We start from the raw sequence: 20,325 nt of genomic DNA on the forward strand, positions 1-20,325 counted from the left end.
CATCCCCATCAGAGTTACATAGAATGTCCAAGTCAAAAATCTGTTGTGGCTCAAATCACCTTATTATTTTTAATATTTTTTTAAAAAGCCATCACCACTTGTTACAGTGAATTCCATGTGCTTATGTAGCATGTGAAGTAATGGAGCATTTCTTCAAGAAGACTGTCTACGATTATGTCTGACCCTTTCAAAAACCCATCTCAGAGCATTACTGGAATATGACAATTAAGGAAAAGCAGTTTCAAAAGGGGGTAATTTTCAATAAAGATGCCACAAAAAAGGAGAAAGTATTTAATTTTTTACCCCTGCCTCTTTTGGACTCTAGCTTCTCCTTCTCCCCTGCCACTTTTTACCTGCGTACAATTTTTTAAAAGATTGTCTTGGACAATCTGGCTACAAAAGTGGCAACATGAGAATATCATACAGAGGTCATAATGGGTTCACAGACTATTTGAAAAATGTAAATAGCCCACTGAGTTTGGAACCAGTATCCTAACTCTAGCGTTGTTGGTGCCCCTGTACAGCAGTGAAATAAAGTACCGTACCTTCAGAGTATGGAAACTAGTGCCTGAAATGTAACGCTGACCTCATCCTGTAGATACAACCTAGTATTCATTGTTCAGCATTCTAAACTGCAATGTGCTGCAAATTTTATATTAAAAAAGGTTCTTCTGAAAGTAGTTTAATGTTTCAGTTGATTTATTTTCCATCACAATAAAACCTCTGAAATTTGGAAGCCTCCCATCAATAATACTCAAAGCCAATATAAATTTTCAGTAGTTTTATTGAAAAATGCCTCTTTTTTTCAGAAATAAATAATATAAGGCAGTGAAATTCACAATTTGCAGTTAAAATATAAAAGCAGCAATTCTATATCCATAGTCTTGCAAACCATTTCCAACTGCTTTTTTTTTTTTATAACTACAAAACATTATATTCTGGGGGGAGGGGAATCATACTAAATATACAACACAAGCATGCAATTCCATCTCTGCAGGATTGACTGCAATTTGGCATAAATGTTAATGTCTTTAAAACAAGGAAATTTAAGCCATTATTATTATTATTTTAAAAACCTGTATCCAGTTGATACAATGATGTCGGCTACATTATTTAAGGTTTGTGGTTGTTAAAGAGATGTATAAGAGCAGTATATGCCCTGCAAGATGTGAGCAAAGATAAGAGAAATTGGACATGTGGAAAGCAGTGTTTCTTGTTTCACTTGACAATGCAGATTTGTAATGCAACTGAACTGTGAGTTAAGTAATGGATGAGTATGGGGGAGTGTAAAGCAAGCTCCGTTACTGAAGCATCCAGCCTTTAGATCACTGGCAGCACCTGTGAAGGTTTTTTTAAAAAATTTAATTTGCTTAAAGAAAATGCAGCTCTGTGATAATTTTAATGCATTTGTTAAAAGTTTTATGCAGCCGCTGTAAGCTAAAGTATTTTACAAGCATTTGAAGAGCAAGAGTGAAATCTATAACCATTTATTGCTATACTCACATAAGCCTGATACCCTCAGAAGAACCAAATGTACTTCTGCTTTAGAAACAATGGTGGAGAAATAGGTACACCCAACCAATCTGTATGTATCTATATATGCAAGAATAGCAACAACAAAAACAACCAACCAAAAAGAGGGGAAAGGGAAATAAGGAAGTCAATCATTTATGGTTTTGTTTTTGCTTTTCTTGATAATGATCTTTTCCAGCGCATGTGTTCAGGGTATCCAGGTGAGTGCATGTCAGCTCCATAGTCCTCATATTCGTCATCTCTTCTTTCTGATTCCACTGGTACTATGTATGGGTCACTTTCAGGCCGATAGGGTCCACTTTCAGGTGCATATGGCTCTGGTTGAAAATAGTTGTCTGATTGAACATTATAGTTATCACATGTCTTTGAATCCACAGGTTTTGTTTTTCAAAAAAAGGTGTTTTCATTTTAGTGATGCTGGAGTGTAGATATTTAGTTCTATGGCCCTAACTGCATTTACTTGGAAGTGAGTTTCCATTGAAATCAACTTATTTCCAAGTAAATTATCCTAAGCCAGTGATTAATGCAGAAACTCTTATACACATACAAATTCCCCCTCCAGACAAGGAACTGTTTGTGGAACTGCCCTTGCCATTGAAGTGAATGGGGAAGCCTTGTGCTGGATCTCCCTTAACTGCACACTAGAGAACACATAGCGCTCAGAACTCGAGGCAGAGTGTTGAAATGCATATTGCCTATGCATATTTACTCAGAAATAAGTCCCCAGAGTTCAAAAGAACTCAATACCAAATAAGACAGCACAGGACTGCAATTTAGTCTCTACCATTAATTACACATGATGTACATACAATCATTGAAAATATTTTTTAGTTTCTTTGGGGGACAGGATAAAGTTATAAAAGAAAAGGAAAATTGCTGTAAAAGGCTATGTGAGTCTCAGATATATAATGCTGAAAAGAAAAATAATTTTGAAATTTGGAAAACATTTTAAAGAAGGATTTAAGCTTCAATCCAGTTTTACTCAAGTCTTAACTAAGTTCCATTGAAAGCAATGGGAAATGTTAATCACAGCTAACTTGTTTTGTTCATTGCAATGAGACTCTGAGACAACTAACTTTAGTTGAATCAGGATCTTAGTATACATTTTAGTAATCCTTAGCATTAGTGCTTAATTGGAAGCTAATTAATGAAGTTGCCAGATGTTTGGGTAAAGAGGGACAATTCACACACGTAGCATTCATTTTTTTTAAAGAAAAGTTTTCTAAAATGGTAGACATCTACATGAAGTTATCACCAGTGATGGTAATATTCAGTAAATATTATTTTCTAACAGTGTTCCTTATATTAGATTAAGCTACAGCTGTGCTGGAGGAACACTGAACACTGCAGGAAAACCAGAAGCAAAATTAATTATATTTTTGAGTATTTGTAAGAAGATTACATATACAAAAAAGCCCCATGCACTGAACCAGATAAGATAATGAAGACAAGCAACAGAGAGAAAGATTTCAAAAAGTGTCAAGGTTATGATAGCATACAGTGAAACACAGCAGCAGTAGCAACAGCAGCAGCCTTTAATGCAAATGCACGATATAATGATGTTAACTAATTTTAGAAGACATGATCCCATACAAATCATTTACAAGCCACAATTAGTTTACTATTTACATTAAATCATTTGTCTTTCACAAAGTTAAATGTATCATGGTCTGATATCCACCAGTTAGTAGTTTTATAAGTCTCCATTGCCACTGAGATTTCTAATGACTTCTTTTAGGTATGGGGTTGGAGAAGAGAGTAAGGATATGGTGATGGGTTTTCCCTCTCTTACTTTACCAAATGCAACATACAGTTATTCTTTACCGCATTCAAGAAGACTTGTTAGTAAGTATGTACAAAAGAATTTCTCAATCTTATGAGGCCAACTCTGTTCAGTTAACCATTATCTATGGTGAAATATCCATACAGATTCACTTCCTAATAAGCACGTGCACAAACATCTCAGAAACAGGATTTTCACTGTATTCAAACTGTAAGCAGCACTGGCGACTTAGAAAATGTGTTAGCCGGAACCTGAAACAGGTCAAAGATGGTATTAGTTTTCAAGGTCAAACAGCTGTGCAAAAATATAGTTTCATTCAGCAAAATCCGTCTATGAGGGTTAAATTATATGTATATATCTATATATGTATAATAGGCTTCTGCCTGGAAGAATAGCACTGCAATATTATTTCCCATTTACTTTTAATTCAGATTAATCGTTGATCTTATGTAAATTCTGCATTATTACTTTGCTCTATAAAATTTGTTCTACCCATTGGCTCGAAGTCCATGAATTTGTGTGTACATATATATATATATAGTCATGTATTCATGCACATTATGATAGAGGCAAACAACATATCCAACAGCAATATCATGTTTATGAATTATAAGGTGCTACAGTGCACACAACAAACTAATTTTCAATCCTTTCTTGAGAGATGCCCTAAATGTATATGGCTCACACAGTTTTGGGTATTGCTCTCTTCCCAGTTTTTAGAGACTTGGGCTGCAATCCTATACACACTTACCTGGGAGTAAGTCCCAATGAACTCAGTGAGGCTTATTTCTGAGTAGACGTGTATAGGATTGCTTCGCAAGGGCCCCAGGGACCACAGCTATCTAGCATTTTTGTTCCTTTGGCAGTCCATTGTCTGAAACTGCTTCTTAGAAGGAGTGTGCGTCATTCAGTAATACAATGGAATGGATGCCATGGAATTTAGCCTAACACTAAATTGTGATATGGTGACTTTTTTCAGTTGTCTGCACTGTATCATAGAATGGCCATTTGGTCTTGGAAAATTAGATTTCAGGTACTATTTCTGTATAGATAATCCCACATTAATCACGATGCAAGTAGAAATGGCAAACAACTGTGTTCTTTTTACTTTAGATGGAGAGGTCAGCCTTGTTCAGAAGAAGCAGTTTGGTGGGAAGAGGAGAATGAGGAGGAGGAGGAGAAGAAGAAGAAAATGGTCATTTAAATCCTTTAAGCAAAGTTAACATTCTCTTAACACTACACTTAATAGAAGTAAACTGGTTCTGAAATGTAACAAATATTTTCTGCTTAAAACACAAAAACATATTTCAAATTGGGGCTGTTCAACAAAAACCGTAAAGGTACATTTTAATACTAAGATGAACAGTTATTTCTAGATCTAGTTCGGTTAGAAAGCCTAGATGATTGAGCAACTAAGCTGAATTCTGTTCATTATATCATCACAATAAGATCTTAAAGCAATTCAAACTGAACAAGCATTTCAGTGAAGTACTCAATTAAGTTTACGTTCTCAGTAACCTACCTGGATATCCTTGACCATTGTAAGCAATGCTAGCACATTGGGATGAATCACAGTATCCAGGAGGCCCAGGGGGACCTCTGATTCCTCCATTACCAGGACGGCCAGGTGGCCCAGGTGGTCCCCGTGAGCCTGTAGAACCTGGTGGGCCAATTCTGGATTCTCCTTGTGGACCTAATTTTAGAAGAAAAAGGCAGATAATATATCCATATAATTCAATATGAAGCAGTCTGATAAAGTGATTGGCAAAACTGAAGTCTAGACTGCACTCAGGCATATAGTTAAGAAATGTTTTCAATTGGTTTCTACATATCGTGTCAATAAAACAACTACACGGAACCCAAGAAGTAACTTGTCATTAGTTGCTTCCCAAATTTTAAGGTCTTTATTCATAGACACTGCTTTGGCAAGATTTGTGGTTTGTATCTATTCTGAACAAGGTACAGAGATCTCAAGGGGCACTTCTGCATTAGACAAGCACACTAGTTTTCAATTAAAGTGTAGGACTGCTTTAGCTTTGCCACACTACAGCTTTAGAATGGACGAAATAATGTTTCCTTTGGAACATGTTATATTCATGGTTAACAGAAACATAGAGCTTTAACCAAGTGGAGCTAATGTTTGTTGCAAGCTTCTTATGGATTTTGTAATAAAAAACTATTTCAACTAGAAAATTAAAGGCAGAAGCAATGACACAGTCTGGCTGCCCTTGCCAGAACATCAGTAAACTTTCAAAATTGTAGTGATAGCAAAAGGAACTGTGAAGGTATTCTATACTTAATTGTAACTCTCTATACTATGGAGTAATTTACAAATTAAAAGAGAGTGAGCGAGTGATAATTGTGAACAAAACCTAATTTTGAGTCAAAAGGCTAACCTAACATTTTATTTCAATTGTTATAGAAGAGAGAAATGTAGAATGTCAGGCTGGATACAAGTTAAGAAAATCTGCATTTTCATCAGACACTACTTGCATCACATGGACGTTTGCTGGAACAAAAACATAATAAAGCTTGCTGATATTGTCTTCTAACATATATAGTATTCATTTTTGCTGGATTGTGATGTGAATTAGATGCAGAAAATTCACCTGGTGGCCCAGGCAAACCTCGTGGTCCCTGGGATCCAATCCCTCTTTCACCTTTTTCGCCAGGTAGCCCTAAAGCACATAAACAAAAAGGAAAATATTATGAAAGCAATGCCACAGAAATAATTGTCCATGCTTGTGATACTGCCCTGAGTGATCCAAGAAGCTACTTAGAAGATGTCATGTCAAACCATTTTTATTCTACTGAGCTTCAATTTAAACATGCTATCTGGTGTAATGGCTGTCCTGCAGATGTTATTAGTACTAAAACATTAGCAAAGCATTCATCTGCTTCATAGCAGCTGACCTATACAACTCAAGATACAACTCACCTCTTTCTCCAGGTGGTCCTTGCAAGCCAGGTGTGCCTGGGAACCCTGGTCTGCCTCCAGGACCAGCTTCTCCTCTTTCCCCAGAAGTTCCAGGGGGGCCTGGTGGGCCTGGTGGTCCAGGCTCTTTACGATTTGAATTGTAATCATTTGGAATTTGATTCAGCATCTGGTTAAATCGGGACATTTGGCCTTGGGAAAATAAAACAGCTTAACTAAAGCATTTTCTTTATTGTGAGGAAAAAAATCAGAATACTGCTCCTTGATCTTACAAGCTTCTTCCAGACTACTGTTGGTTAATTGGTACACAACTCTAGTTTAATATTAATAGATGGGATAAACTCACAGGGTTGCATCCATTTGCAGAAGTGAGTCAGATACAGTAGAATCTCCCACTCTACAAATGGATGCTTCCACAGAGAGAAGGCAGTTTTCCCCATGCAGCCCCTTACACCACCTCCCATGCTATTCTGAAGGGTCCCCAAAGCCTCCAGACCAGATGGGAAGGCACAGGTGGCTGCACAGGAGAGTGAATTAGCAAAAATCGCCTCCCCTCCTTTCCACCCATAGGAGCATCGAGTTTGTGAAGTTCCACTCAGTGCAACTCTGGATCCAACCAATAGAATTAATTGACAAAGGGAAGTTTTGGCAGGAGATGCCATTATAAATTACAGCTAACCGTCCTAGAATAACACATATATCAATAACGTCTTTTCTAGGAGTGTGTCACACAGAAAAGACTAATTTCAACTCACTGAGCTAGGCAAGAGACCACACACTTGGCGTATTACCCACTACAACCTGATAAAGACTTAATCCACATGACTCGATGTGGGCTTGGTCTCGATGGCCTTATAGGCCATCTACTATTCTATGATTCTACGACTATGTGTGTTTTTTTTTAAAAGTTTTTTGCAAATTTAACAAAAGGAGTGAAAAGGAAAAAAAGGAAACAGATAACAAATCAATACATAGATAAATAAAAGAAATAATACATAGTACTAAAAACCACCATCATTAAGGATACAATAACCATCTGTACATCCAACTTAAGTTAAACATATAAGTTAATATAAACTTAAAGTTCACAATATAGTCTGACAACACAATATGCAGAAATATGTGTTGCATATTGTTTACCGTTCATCATTTGTTCACAGACTTGTCTTGCAACAGCTCGCATCATATTCTGGGAAGAAGTGATGTCTCCCTTAATAAGTACAACAAGACACATATTAAATATGATTTGCCTTTTTGTAGGAAATTGTATTTAATACATTAGAAAATGTAAATCAGTTCATTTTAAGGTTGTACTTACTCTGTCACCTTTTTCACCTTTCTGTCCTGCTGGACCCTATAACAAATGAGACTCCATCAGGATGTATCACAAAGAGATGGTATTGGGGAAAAATAACAGGAATGAGTGAAGAGTTGTTCAGGAACTCCAGTGCTTGATCTAGGAAGCTCATGAAGCTTAGACTTAGCCCTTAGCCAGGAAAAGAGATAGCAGAATTCAAAGGTGGTAAACTGGGCTGTTCCACTCTAGACTGCAACCAAAAGTGCCATATTTGAATGCTAGAAAGCTGCCTTATATTGAATCAGACCATTGGTCCACTTAGCTCAGTATGGTTTACACTGACTGGCAGTGAATCTCCAGAATTTCAGACAGGTGTCTTTCCTAGACTTTCCTGGATATGTCAGGGAATGAACTGGGAACATTTACTCTACCACTGGGCTACAACAACCTATCCCTAAACTGCCAAAGCAAAAACAAAAAAACCATCTTGATGTTTGTGCAAATTTAGCTTTTATTTATATGGAATACTAAGGAAGGAATCAGGCAGTATGAATGTTTCAGTGACTGTGATTGTCAGTCTGCTAAAAATTGGTCTCTTTGGGACCATCAGTAATAGCTTTCTAAGGATACCAAAATAGCATCCAATGAAGAATAAAGGCATAAACTACATTAATATTTTTATTGCATATGTTACTGGAACATCTCCAAGCAATGCTTCCTAAGAAAAACCCTATTTCTCTCAGTGCTTGCTGCAAAAGCAGTAACTTAACTTCTTGATAATGAGACTTGATAATAAAAAAAATTGCCTGGGCACCTCATTAACTATGAGAGGGGTAAACATTTTTTTTAAATGACCACTTGGTTGTTATCCAACCTTATTTAAAAGCAATGCTAAAGAAGGAGTTAGCCAGGATTAACCATTCAAAGAGAATAGTGAGTTGCTGTGCAGTTTTATGTACTTAGCATTATGGAGACCCAAAAACAGTGTTCTGGGAATATTCACACATAGCCCAGTCCTCACTGTTTACATTTCTTTGTTAGCAAATGGAAAAGCCAAGAAAGCTCCTCACATATTTTCCTCAAGAAATCAAATTAGTGTATTTAAGCTGTATTTTGTAGATTTTCAAATTTGCGTTACAATTATCACGCATGGATATATTTATTGCCCATTTGAAACTAGTTAATATTGTTTTGTCTGTCAGCAACATGGAATTCCCTGTTTAAAATCATCCGAAAAGGAAGACATAATGTTGCCTGAACTATTGGACTATTATCAGGCAGACATTAACCCAGCCTAGTCAATATTAGCCATCTGAATGAATTCTGTCAGTCTCTCTAGAAACAATAAATGTTTAGAGCCAGAGATGTTTTAGATGCTTTCCCCTATACTTCTAGTACACCATCCACAGTAACATCCTCCTCCACTTTTGTTGTACAAAATGATTGAAGGTGATTTACATCAGCTCAGATTGCTCATATTAAAGCCACGATTATGATAATGTATCCATATCAATAATACTAGAACCACAACTGCTAACAGAGCAATCCAACTCAAGGGAAGCTGGCAGAAGTGGTGCCAGGGCAAGAGAAGCTCCAGCCAGAGAGAGGGGCACCCTCAAGGTGCCAAACCAGCAAACAGCAGAGAGTTAAAAATGAGAAATAACAAACTGTTATCTCATCAACGTAACAAACTCATTGTTACATTGATGAGACACCAGCTAGTTATTTGCACAAGATTGCTCTTGACAAATGGTTGTACCAACACCTGAAATGCATTGGGCTGCAATAAAAAGTTCTCATTTTTTACTCTCTGCTGTTCACTGGTTCGGCACCTTGAGGGCCCCCCTCTCTCTGGCTGGAGCGTTTTTAGGTGCTTCCTTCCTTGCTCTTATACTGCCAACACAAGAGACACCAGCGTAAAGTTCTGCCAATTGCTGTTCAGAAGCCTCTGGGTTGGTTGAATGCCCGCTTAGCCAGGAGATGCATGCAGAGACCAGAAAGTAAAAGCCTGCTCTCCCAAATACCCCTACTGGGGAGTAAGCCCTCTCCACTGACTTCTATTTTTCCCAGCCTAACTTTTGCCTGAATTGGGACCTGCAGGAGTGCCCCAAACATGAGTTGGGTGTGGCCTAAGTCCCCTCACTTCGCCCCCTCCCCTGACATGGCCCTAACATGCCCCCGGAAGACTCCTTTTTTGGGACTTATGCCAGGCTGGGCTGGCACTGAGGAACGTAGCCCAGGGTAGCCCAGTCCATCTGAGCTGGGGCCCAGCCAACTTAGCTGGCTATCTATTGCATCTAACTCTCCTCAGTCTGGTGTAAATGTGATTTGGATTATACCCTAAATTGCCTTTAAATTCCCTTCCCATTGCCTTTTGAGGGGGCCCCAAATTTTGAGAATGGGTGTCAAAAATGTGTTGAAATTCTGTGCATCTGGGAAAAAAGAGAAATCACTATAAAACCGAATATATTTTCACTGGTAGTGTCCCAGAGGTGAATTGTTACTTAATCATGCCTAATACTCAGTCATCAGCACAACAAAAGTAATCACTAAATCTAGCAGCAAGTGGTTCCTTTAAAAAAAAATCTCAGTGCACTCTCAAACTCTCTCTTAGTAACACACTAATAAATGAATCTTTAGGACTAAAACATAACTGGATATGGTCGTAACTGGATACTTCCACAATCTTGTACTGAGATCATGAACATTTAATTGGAGGAAGTGAAACGTTTACACTTGGGACATCTTCAGATGCACTGAACTATGGTCGCAGTGACCCAGGGTGCAGTCAAAAATGCAAAAAATCCTGGCTGTTTACATATGGCTCTGGGAGCACATCTGCCCTCTATTTTCATAGTTATTTGTTATCCTCCAGAATACGTAGAATGAAGTCAACAACTCTTCTTACAAATAAAGGAACCCTGTGCTCATGGAGCTATGACCAAATTTATCTAGGAAATTATGGTAATTGTAAAACCTATCACTCCGCAGAGAGGGAAATTAGTTTTATCTTTTATACTTTCTAATGGTTTCAGAGGAGAATGAGAGACACCACATTATTTCACCCCGTGGATATAACTTCTGCTTCCAAACCCAAGCTGCTTCTCCCCATTCCTCTCTTTATTCAATGTGAAGCATTATCTCAATTGAGTTTTAAGAGTCATCTTGAACATAAGAACAATGTTCCTAAATCCTTCACTTGGGTTGTCAGAGAAAGTGCATGAAAGAAAAGGGGTCTTCTAACTCTACAAAACCACAGTGTTATCATTTGTACAGAACTGCCAAATAAGTAGATCAGTTAAGTAATTCACATCTTCTCTCACTTATTTTTTGACCTGCGTCACACAGAATATGACATTGAGGTTATCTTAGCCTGAGGCACCATTTACTTTTCAGAAGTAATGTTAACCACATGTGTGAAACAGTTCAGATATAGTTATAAAATGGGAGTTCCTAAGGAAGGCTGCTTTACCAATACTGGTGTCTATGAGGTCTAGATAGATCATTTGTCCTTGTTGATTCTAAAAAGTTAACAGACACCACTGTTTGCTTAGGCATTTTAATCTATTATTTTAATCTATTTTTAGCTTTTATTGTATACCAGGTTGTTTAATTGTTTAATATGTATGTTTTTACTGTTTCTTGTGATTCTATTGTATTTTATTCCCTGTTGTGCACCGCCCTGAGAGCCTTTTGGCTGTGGGCGGTATAGAAATCGAATAAAATAAATAAATAAAATAGTTACTTCCTTATTGAATTAGTCTATTGTGCTATAACCATCTTTGTCTAAACAGCAGGCTTCTTTGGAGGTAGCTATTAACAAATAATCAAGTTTGTCCCCACGGAAAGCAAAGCTCCAAACAGATTAAGATATTGTTTCATTCTCAGAGTGTCTGTCTGAATAAATGAATGAATGTATTCTAAACAAATAGTTGTGTCAATGTGTACAAAACAAAGTTTTTGTTTATCACCACCAACTTGGAATTCTCAAGAGATGCTCCAAAATGCACTGAATTAGAAAGTTATGGGCCAATGAACTCAGGAATTCACTCTGTTCATTAACACTATTGAACAGGATTACCTAATATTTTTGGAGACATGCTCATGTTGAAATGACTGTGTTTAGTATCTGTGACCATGAGATTATTTTTCCATGCTTGGATTAAAACTATATGATTTGGATCTTTGTGTTACAAGTGCTAAGATGCATAGACGGTCAAATTATTACATGCAATAATGTACAACTGCATGAAGACATTTTACTTTGGAACAGGGCTATGCAGCTACAGGAAAAGCCTGGATGACCTTTAGAAGTCTGCAGGCTACATTTGGCCCACTGGTTGCACATATAGTCTTGGGTTGCCCCTTTGGCATTTCTTGATAGCATAAATATAGGTGCTGAAAGCCCATTTGCCTCATGAATCTGACAAAACATCTGCACAGACTGCATGCCAGAGTTCCTGCTGAGATGTGGTCTGAAAACCTAAGGAACAACAAATGTGATGTCAGGTAGGTAGGGAAGTGGGCCAACTGAAGTAAATTACAGTATGCACTTTGAAAATGTTGCATAGGTTCATTTAAAGTAGAAATAGCACGATCATATAAAATATGATCTGTGCCTGCCTGCTTTGGAGGGTATAAAATTGTGAACATCAGTGCCATGTGGCAGAGCTCCATCGAACATCATGGGAAACTGACCACCTGTAAGTTTCCTTACTAAATAAAGGCCTACCTTTTTGCTACAAGAATGTGTCTTCAATTTATTCAGGCCCTCCAGTCCATTGGACTCCTAAAATTCCCCGTCAATCCTTCCGGGATGACTGGCTGAGTTGGGAGTGGGAGTGACTGCATGGCGGTGGTTCTGTTCCTACTTGGCGGGTCAATTCCAGAAGGTGGTGCTTGGGGAACACTGCTCGGCCCCATGGATTTTCCAGTATGGGGTTCCAAAAGGGTCGGTTCTGTCCCCCATGCTGTTCAACATCTACATGAAACCATTGGGTACAGTCATCCAGAGTATTGGAGTGCGTTGCCATCAGTATGCTGATGATACGCAGCTCTGTTTCTCCTTTTCATCTTCTTCAGGTGAGGCTGTCAATGTGCTGAACTGGTGCCTGGCTGCGACAATGGACTGGATGAGGGCTAATAAACTGAGACTCAATCCAGACAAGACTGAGATGCTCCTAGTGGGTGGTTCTTCTGACCAGATGGTGGATGTCCAACCTGTTCTGGATGGGGTTGCACTCCCCCTGAAGGAGCAGGTTCATAGTTTGGGGGTACTCCTAGAACCATGTTTGTCACTTGAGGCTCAGGTAGCCTCGGTGGCATGGAGTGCCTTCTATCAACTTCAGTTGGTGGCCCAGCTACACCTCTAACTGGACAGGGATAGCCTGGCTTCGGTTGTCCATGCTCTGGTAACCTCCAAATTAGATTACTGCAATGCGCTCTACGTGGGGCTGCCTTTGAAGATGGTTCAGAAACTGCAACTTGTGCAAAATGCAGCAGTCAGATTGGTAACAGGGACCAAATGGTTTGAACATATAAAACCGATTCTGGCCCACTTGCATTGGCTGCCTATATGTTTCTGAGCCCGATTCAAGGTGCTGGTTTTAACCTATAGAGCTTTACACAGCTTGGGACCACAATACCTGATGAAACACCTCTCCTGACATGAACCCACCCATACACTATGCTCAACATCAAAGGTCCTCCTCTGGGTGCCTACTCCAAGGGAAGCTGGGGGATCTGGCAACAAGGGAGAGGTCCTTCTCAGTGGTGGCCCCCAAATTCTGGAATGATCTCCCCAATGAAGTTCGCCTGGTGCCAACATTGTTATCTTTTTGGCGCCAGATCAAGACTTTTCTTTTCTCCCAGGCATTCTAACAGCATGTGCTGAACTCTGACACCAGGTCTTTTAACTTGTTTATCTGTGTTTCATGGTTTTAAATGTTGTATGGTTTTAAAATTGTATATTTGTTTTTAATGTTCAATGTTTTTAATTTTTGTAAACCGCCCTGAGAGCTTTCGCTATGGGGCGGTATATAAATGTAATAAACAAACAAACAAATAAATAAATAAAATATTTTATAGTCTTGATTAGAAGTTATCAGTAAATATAGTACTCTCAAGCAAGTGCAGGCCACTTTTAACTGGCCGCTGTTCATCTGCCTTTTAACAGTAGCAGACAGTGTGATGGGGTTGCATTGCTCACTATCACCCCCCAGCAGCTGAGCCACTGCTGCATACCAGAACAAAGAAGGGAAGGGACGAGGCGGCTGCAAGGTTGGTGCAGTGCAAACACACTGGCAGAGCCAATCCAGTGCTCTTGTCAGTGCATTTGCACTTGGTTGACCTCACTGCTGCCTCCCCCTCCCTCTCTTCATGCTGGTATGCAGCAGTGATTCAGCTAGAAGGGGGTCATGTGAGTGGCGCAGCTCCACCATGCTGTTCACTACTGATGTGGATACATTAGAAGAAATGTCCATGCTTTTCAATATGTGAAAGATTCATTTGCTTATGTCTGCATATCTATGTGCTATTAGACACAGAAGCAGACCAGGACTTTTTTTCCTGGCCAGTTGGCAACCCTATCCTCTTACTAAGACAGCATTCATGAGAAGTGCTAAGAAGATACCTCAATCCACAGAACCTAACAATTAAGACATATTGAAATCAATGGGAGAGGCTAGTGTGACTAATTTAATCCCAGGATGTGACTATAGGATCTCTTGATCACAGCTACTAGATGAAAACAGTGGCATAGCATTTTAAAAAGGAGAAAAACAAAACCCTGATGTGACTTATCTGAGGCCATATAATACATTGATATCAGTGCCATTATCCAAATTCCTCTCTATCCTTTTCAAGACTAGCCTTCATTGCATGTTCCTTTTCCACAGTGACTGATGGAGTAGATGCAAATGTTGCAACCTTTTATACCAAACACCATAACTTTCTCATAGCAGCCTTGGCTAAATCAGACAGAATGGCTCTGGCAATGCTACTAAGACAATCTCCTGGTCCTTCTTGTTCTCTAACCTGGTATCAGGTGTAAAACTCTACATGCCGAACCCAGAATACAAGACTGAAGCTACACTGTAAATATTCGATTTTTTTTTCAAATTAGCAGCTCTCAGAATACTACATATAAAAAATTCCACTAGGGCAGAATGTCATATTTGCCTATGCTTAAAAAACAATGAGTAATTTCAGTAATTCTGCTGATTCAGCTCTGAGATGTTTACACAGCGCAGAAATATAAGCCTTGGCATGTGCAGCTTGGGCTCTCATTTTATGGAAACCTCTGACCACAGTTTCCAGACCTGACTCTTAAATTGCAAAAAAGGAAAAGAAAAAGATGTATTGTGAAGAGTGAAACTGTTGAAAATTAGACTTGCAATCTCACTTTTGAGAGATTAACTTGTTCCTCTGAAAACCAATGAGGCTAACAAGTCTCTGAACTTTTAGGGGTGTCTTTAACAACAGATGCACTAAATACCAATAATTGATTATCTTACTGGTGACCCACGATCTCCTGGTTTTCCCGGTTTTCCAGTTGGGCCAGCAACTCCAGGCACTCCTGGGGCACCCTGTAAAGATGTACATTGAAAAGGTATACTAAGGAGGTACATAATTATAGTCTGAAAAATCAACCATGTGGCATCCAACTAGTGACATACCCACCAGAAGCAGAGAATGCATGTGGAAACTTTCCCTACTACTCACTTTCATTTGCTCACAATTTGACACATCTTTCAACATAAACAGTGAGCCTCTCCATTTTCTCTTTTATGCTCCATGAACAAATCATGCTTGCATTTGGTAGTTTGCCTAATAAATGCCCTCTGTTTTTCTGGCCATCCCCCCCCCATCAGTACTGGAGGGGAAGTGCTGAACTGGTTTTAGGTCCCAGCAGATGTTGAAGGATTAGACAGAGGTACAGTCAGAAAAAGGAAAGAAGGAAACTTCTGGGTGCACAAGAAAAAAAGTTTATAGAGCCCAATGTATTTTGAACTGAGTTATTCCTCAAGGAAACTCTGGAACGACCAATTTCAGTCATGATCTCTGAATTATTCTGCAACAGTGTGAAAAGAACAGGACTGAAATTGGTTGTTCAAGAGTTCCTCTGAGGAATAACTCAGCTTGAATTGCACTGAGCCGTATGTATATTGCACCTGGAAGTTTGCTTCCTTCTTCTTTGCTGTGATGAGTACCTTTCCACTGTTTGTTCTTCTTCCTAGAGAGTTACAACTTCCTACACAACCTTTTGATATAGGAGTATATAATGCATAGCATCTTCTTGTCAGTTAGAGACAGGGATTTGTAATCATGCCAATGGATGAAGGAACAGGGGATTTATCTTGGATATTCAGGTCAAAAGGAACTGAAAACTGTATATTCAAGATAGCCTTGCTGCGATTTCCCCCACTGCCATTTCTTGGGGAAAGCAGGATGCTTTCTTCCAACTCAAAAAAATTACAGGTTCCCCAAACATAACCACTTCCTATTAGGTTTCATACAATACCTTTTCTGCCAGCACAGGTGAAACAGACACGGTTGTTTGAGCATACAGATTTCACTACTTTTGTGACCTCAGCAGCAAGTAGACAAATCCCCTCTCTCTTCCCACATCTATTTGCACGATTACACACTTCTGTCTCATTTAGATTTTAGAATGCTACAACTTTTTATGCTCTTGTAATCTCGTGGTTAGGTAGTGTAATGCATTTTATGTGGGACTGCCTCTGAAAACAGTGCAGAAACTTCAGTTAGTCTAAAATGGGAGCAACATGGTTACCAATGGGAGTGAACAATTCAATCATATTATGATAGTGCTTTGCCACCAATGGCTTTCAGTCTGTTTCTGGTCACAGTTCAAATCCCTAAAGGCTTAGGACCAAGTTACTTGAAGGGTCATCTCCTCCCACATAAACCTGACTGGAGAATGAAGTCATTTTCAGATAACTATTTTTGGGTGCCCCCACCAAGTTAACTACAGGAGATAGCTACCAGAGAAAGGGCCTACTCAGTGGCAACACTTTGATTATGCAATGTCCTACCCTGAAAGGCCTGTGTGGCTTCCACTTTATATTTTTTGGTGCTAGTGGAAGACTTTCTTTTCATTACCACCTCAATTTTAAAGGGATTTTTAAAGCTTTTAAAGTTTTGAGACTATTGGTGCTGTTTGTGAATTTTGCTGTTGTTGATTTATCCCATGTTGCTTGATTTCACACTATATTTGTACATTTACCATCAAACTGTATTAAAAGCTAGACAGAGAACTATCGTTATGGGGTGGCATATCAATATCATCTACTATGTATTTTGGAAAGTTGTTTGTTTGCTATGCATCTGGACATCTCTTAAGATATAACAACCACATTTTGTATGATGGTTGCTGAGATCAAGGAGCAGGTTTTCATTTTTGATTAGATACAATTGGACACCACTTTGAATCAAGATGGGTGACTAAATTTGTACTGATTTTTTAATTTCTTAAAATTCCCAAACAATGTTGGGTAAAAGGCTGCTAGTAATAAACAACTGCCCATGCAATAGGCAAGTGATGTTCAGGGAGATCCCATGGTGGACATACCACTCCCTAAACCCTGCCAACATGCTCTGGCCTAAAGAGAAGAGGAGTGATTTTTCATAATCTATTCTGGGGTGTGTCAAGGGAATAATGGGATTTAGGATCCTGTAGATCCACAGCCTCTCCTGACCCCTCCCCCCATATGCCCCATTTCTGGTCCCACCAGCAGCAGTACAGCAGTGGCAGAGTTTTCCACTTTAGCAGTGGACCTCTGTCTCCTCTCCACCCACAGAACTCTGTCACTGTCAATGGAGAGGAAGGCTCACAGCATCTCATGCCTTTCATGCATCCTCCCAGGGAGTGTAGGATTGGTCCCAAAATTACTTACTTACTTAATGAATTAATACTTAGTATGGAACTTCATATTTAAATAGCAACATTATAAGCAAATCATTTCTAATGGTTAGCCTAGCAATTGTTTTTATTCCAGAAACCAATTAATTTTATTTTAACAGGTTTTCCAAGCAGCCGCACAACCCAAGATTTCTTAACAGTTGCATCTTCCTAATCACATCAAAGGCACAAATTCCATAAGATAAATTTTCAAGTCTCTCAAAATATTATAAAGCTTCTAGTATTCCCAAAGCTTAACTGTACTCATTGGTTTCCTCTTGACTATTTTCCAGCATAACGAACATGTGCAGACCACATTAGATGCAGTCAGATTTTTAGAAAAAACAAACTTCAGCATAACCATCTATAGTCATCAAATCTTCTCACTGAACAAGAAACAATGCAAAATTTATAGGAATAGAATGCAAAGTGAGGGTGGGGAGAGTTGAAAGGCTCCATATATTGCCCAAGTGACATGACAAGATTTGGCATTATTTAATATGCAAAATTAAGTCAAACCAATGGGACCTGCAACAAAATGTGAAGTGTTCCAGCCAGCCAGCCAGCCATGGCGTTTTCCAAGATACTCCATTCTTTTCCTCCTCCCCTGGTCATCTGTTTTCCCCTCCAAGAATCAGCAAGCATTCCATAGTCACTGAGTATGCTCACTAGTCATTGGGTTGTTTGTGGGGAGTTTCCCTTAGGGTTTTTTTTCCCCTCTGAAGGTCTTTTTTTTGTACTTATGCAAGCCTTGAAGTAGGGGAATGAGCAAGGCAGCAAATTGACTTTTTGATACAAGACTAATATAATTGGCAAATACAAATCCCTTCCCAACATCAAAGGCCCAAATTGTTCCTCAAACAGTTAAACTAACACTTACTACGGGTCCAGGGGGTCCTCTTGGTCCTGTTGGTCCGTCTTTTCCAGTGAAGCCCTGTTTGAAAAGTGAAGGTTTATGTATTAGTTTTGTTTTTAAAATAAGCTAATTGTATAGCAACTGGTTTAAGCTAATCTTCCTTAACTATTTAAAAAAATATTGCAAAACCATGCACTATCTTCTTCTGTCTTCCAGAAGCTATGGGTTACTCATTTACACCAACTAGTTATTACTTGAATATACAAACGTCTGCTCTGCTTAATAATTCTTGCTGACTACTGAAGTTCACTTACTACTACTATTATTTATTCCATTTATTAATCCCTTTTTAGTGACCCAAAGTGACTTATAGAATGATACAAATGTTAAAACCAAATACAAAAAGCAAGAACAAATTGAAAACCTAAAAACACATCCATAATATATATAGAGAGACAGTCAGGTATAACACAACACAACCCACTAAGAGATGAAGAAAAAGAGGCCATAAGTATACCTAACTCCCTCCAAATTAAGGATAAAAAACCTGGATGAAAAGAAACATTTTTCCTTGCACCTAAAAATAGATAATGATGGCACCAGGTGTGCCTCCCTGGGGACAGCATTTCAGAAGCAGGACCCACCACTGAAGAGACCTGTTCTCATGTTGCCATCCTCTGCACCTCCCTTGGAGTGACCACATGGAGAATGGTCTCAGATGGCAAACACAACATATATGGTCAGTTTGATCAGAGTGTTTAGTCTGATTGTATGGATAGCTTGATTCTTCACATAGTATCGACTGTCATAGCTAGCAGGAGCAGTTGGCAGGACAAGGTGGAGTGGGGCTGCACTAATTATCTATCTTCCCACCACTGGGATCGCTGACAGTTACCAAGAGGAAGGCAGGCAAAGGCAAGGCAGCAGGGAGATCGGCACAATGTGAGTGCAGTGGTGGAAGTACTGAATGGGCTCTACCGCTGCACCTGCACTGCCTCCCCCACTGCCTTGCCCCTTCCCCTCTTGGTAACAGGTAGTAACCCCCACATTGGGGATCCAAGTAAGCAGTACAGCCCCACACTGCCCTGCCCACTGCTACTGAAAACCAGCCTTACATTTTTGGTTGATGCTATAAGCATTTTAAACTGCGGTTTCCCACCTATCCACCCATTCTTTTTATAGTTTTGGCAGGCTCTCTTAATTTGTTCACCCTGAGCCTGTGAAGCCATGCTAAGTAAATTTCATCATATGCCATTCCTACAGTTCAGAGAGGCAGCCTCTCCTTACAGTGGCCTCTAATGAAAATCATTTCCAAGTAGGAAAAATATGTGTTTACTGCACATATACTGTCAAAGAAAACAGTGACACTTATGTATCTGTTTTGCTATGAATACATAAAGAAGGGACCCAGTGCTAATCAAGACATTTCTACACTTCATGTGCAAGCTCTGAAACAGTGTCCCCACTTTACATACTTTTCATACTCAAGAATGAAAATTTTCCTGTTCCAAACAATTTTCCTGTTCCAAGCTAGGAAACCTCCACATAGGAAATTGGACCCTCCATCCACCCATGATACAGCCCTAGACCTGTACCTGTGCTCACCACCAGTTATAAAACAGAAATACTTACCCTGTCACCTGGAGGTCCCATTGGGCCAGGGGGACCAGATAAGCCCGGAGATCCCTACAGAATAAGAAAAATATTTAATCAGAGAATTATTGAGCTATGCAATACAAGGCATACATATTTATTCTAAACTCCTGAGTTATTCCATATTGCTTTTTGGCAGCATGGAGAAGACACAGAAAACCCCACAACACACACACACTTTACTAATAACATCAGCATCTTATATAAATCAAATAATAAATTAATCTTGAATAAATCAGGGATGGGAAACCCTTTTGCAGCCTGAAGGTTTTCCCAGGAGGGGGGACATGCCAGTAATGGGGTAGGCCAGGGCCAAAAGTAGGTGGAGCAATGGAGGCATTCCTAT

The 20,325-nt window shown here is 39.2% G+C and overlaps 1 protein-coding gene across 6 annotated transcripts in view; it reads right to left on the reverse strand.

The window, feature by feature from the left end:
* Positions 1 to 766: 766 nt before the first annotated feature.
* COL12A1 (collagen type XII alpha 1 chain) overlaps positions 767 to 20,325 on the reverse strand; it is a 170,632-nt gene continuing 151,073 nt past the window's right edge. For 4 of the 6 annotated variants that reach the window (XM_061623139.1, XM_061623144.1, XM_061623142.1 and 1 more), the window contains 9 exons: positions 19,959 to 20,012; positions 18,351 to 18,404; positions 15,063 to 15,134; positions 7,570 to 7,605; positions 7,392 to 7,461; positions 6,255 to 6,443; positions 5,926 to 5,994; positions 4,839 to 5,009; positions 3,051 to 3,567 (listed from right to left, as the gene is read on the reverse strand). In XM_061623139.1, coding sequence (XP_061479123.1) covers positions 3,557 to 3,567; positions 4,839 to 5,009; positions 5,926 to 5,994; positions 6,255 to 6,443; positions 7,392 to 7,461; positions 7,570 to 7,605; positions 15,063 to 15,134; positions 18,351 to 18,404; positions 19,959 to 20,012 — 726 coding nt within the window. In that variant the 3' untranslated portion in view covers positions 3,051 to 3,556. Of the gene's footprint in view, positions 1,851 to 3,050; positions 4,444 to 4,838; positions 5,010 to 5,925; positions 5,995 to 6,254; positions 6,444 to 7,391; positions 7,462 to 7,569; positions 7,606 to 15,062; positions 15,135 to 18,350; positions 18,405 to 19,958; positions 20,013 to 20,325 lie in introns of those variants that run through there. The other 2 variants (XM_061623145.1, XM_061623143.1) reach the window with 2 other exon arrangements.

Source organism: Rhineura floridana, chromosome 4, assembly GCF_030035675.1.
Source record: "Rhineura floridana isolate rRhiFlo1 chromosome 4, rRhiFlo1.hap2, whole genome shotgun sequence".
Classification (NCBI taxonomy): Eukaryota; Metazoa; Chordata; class Lepidosauria; order Squamata; family Rhineuridae; genus Rhineura; species Rhineura floridana.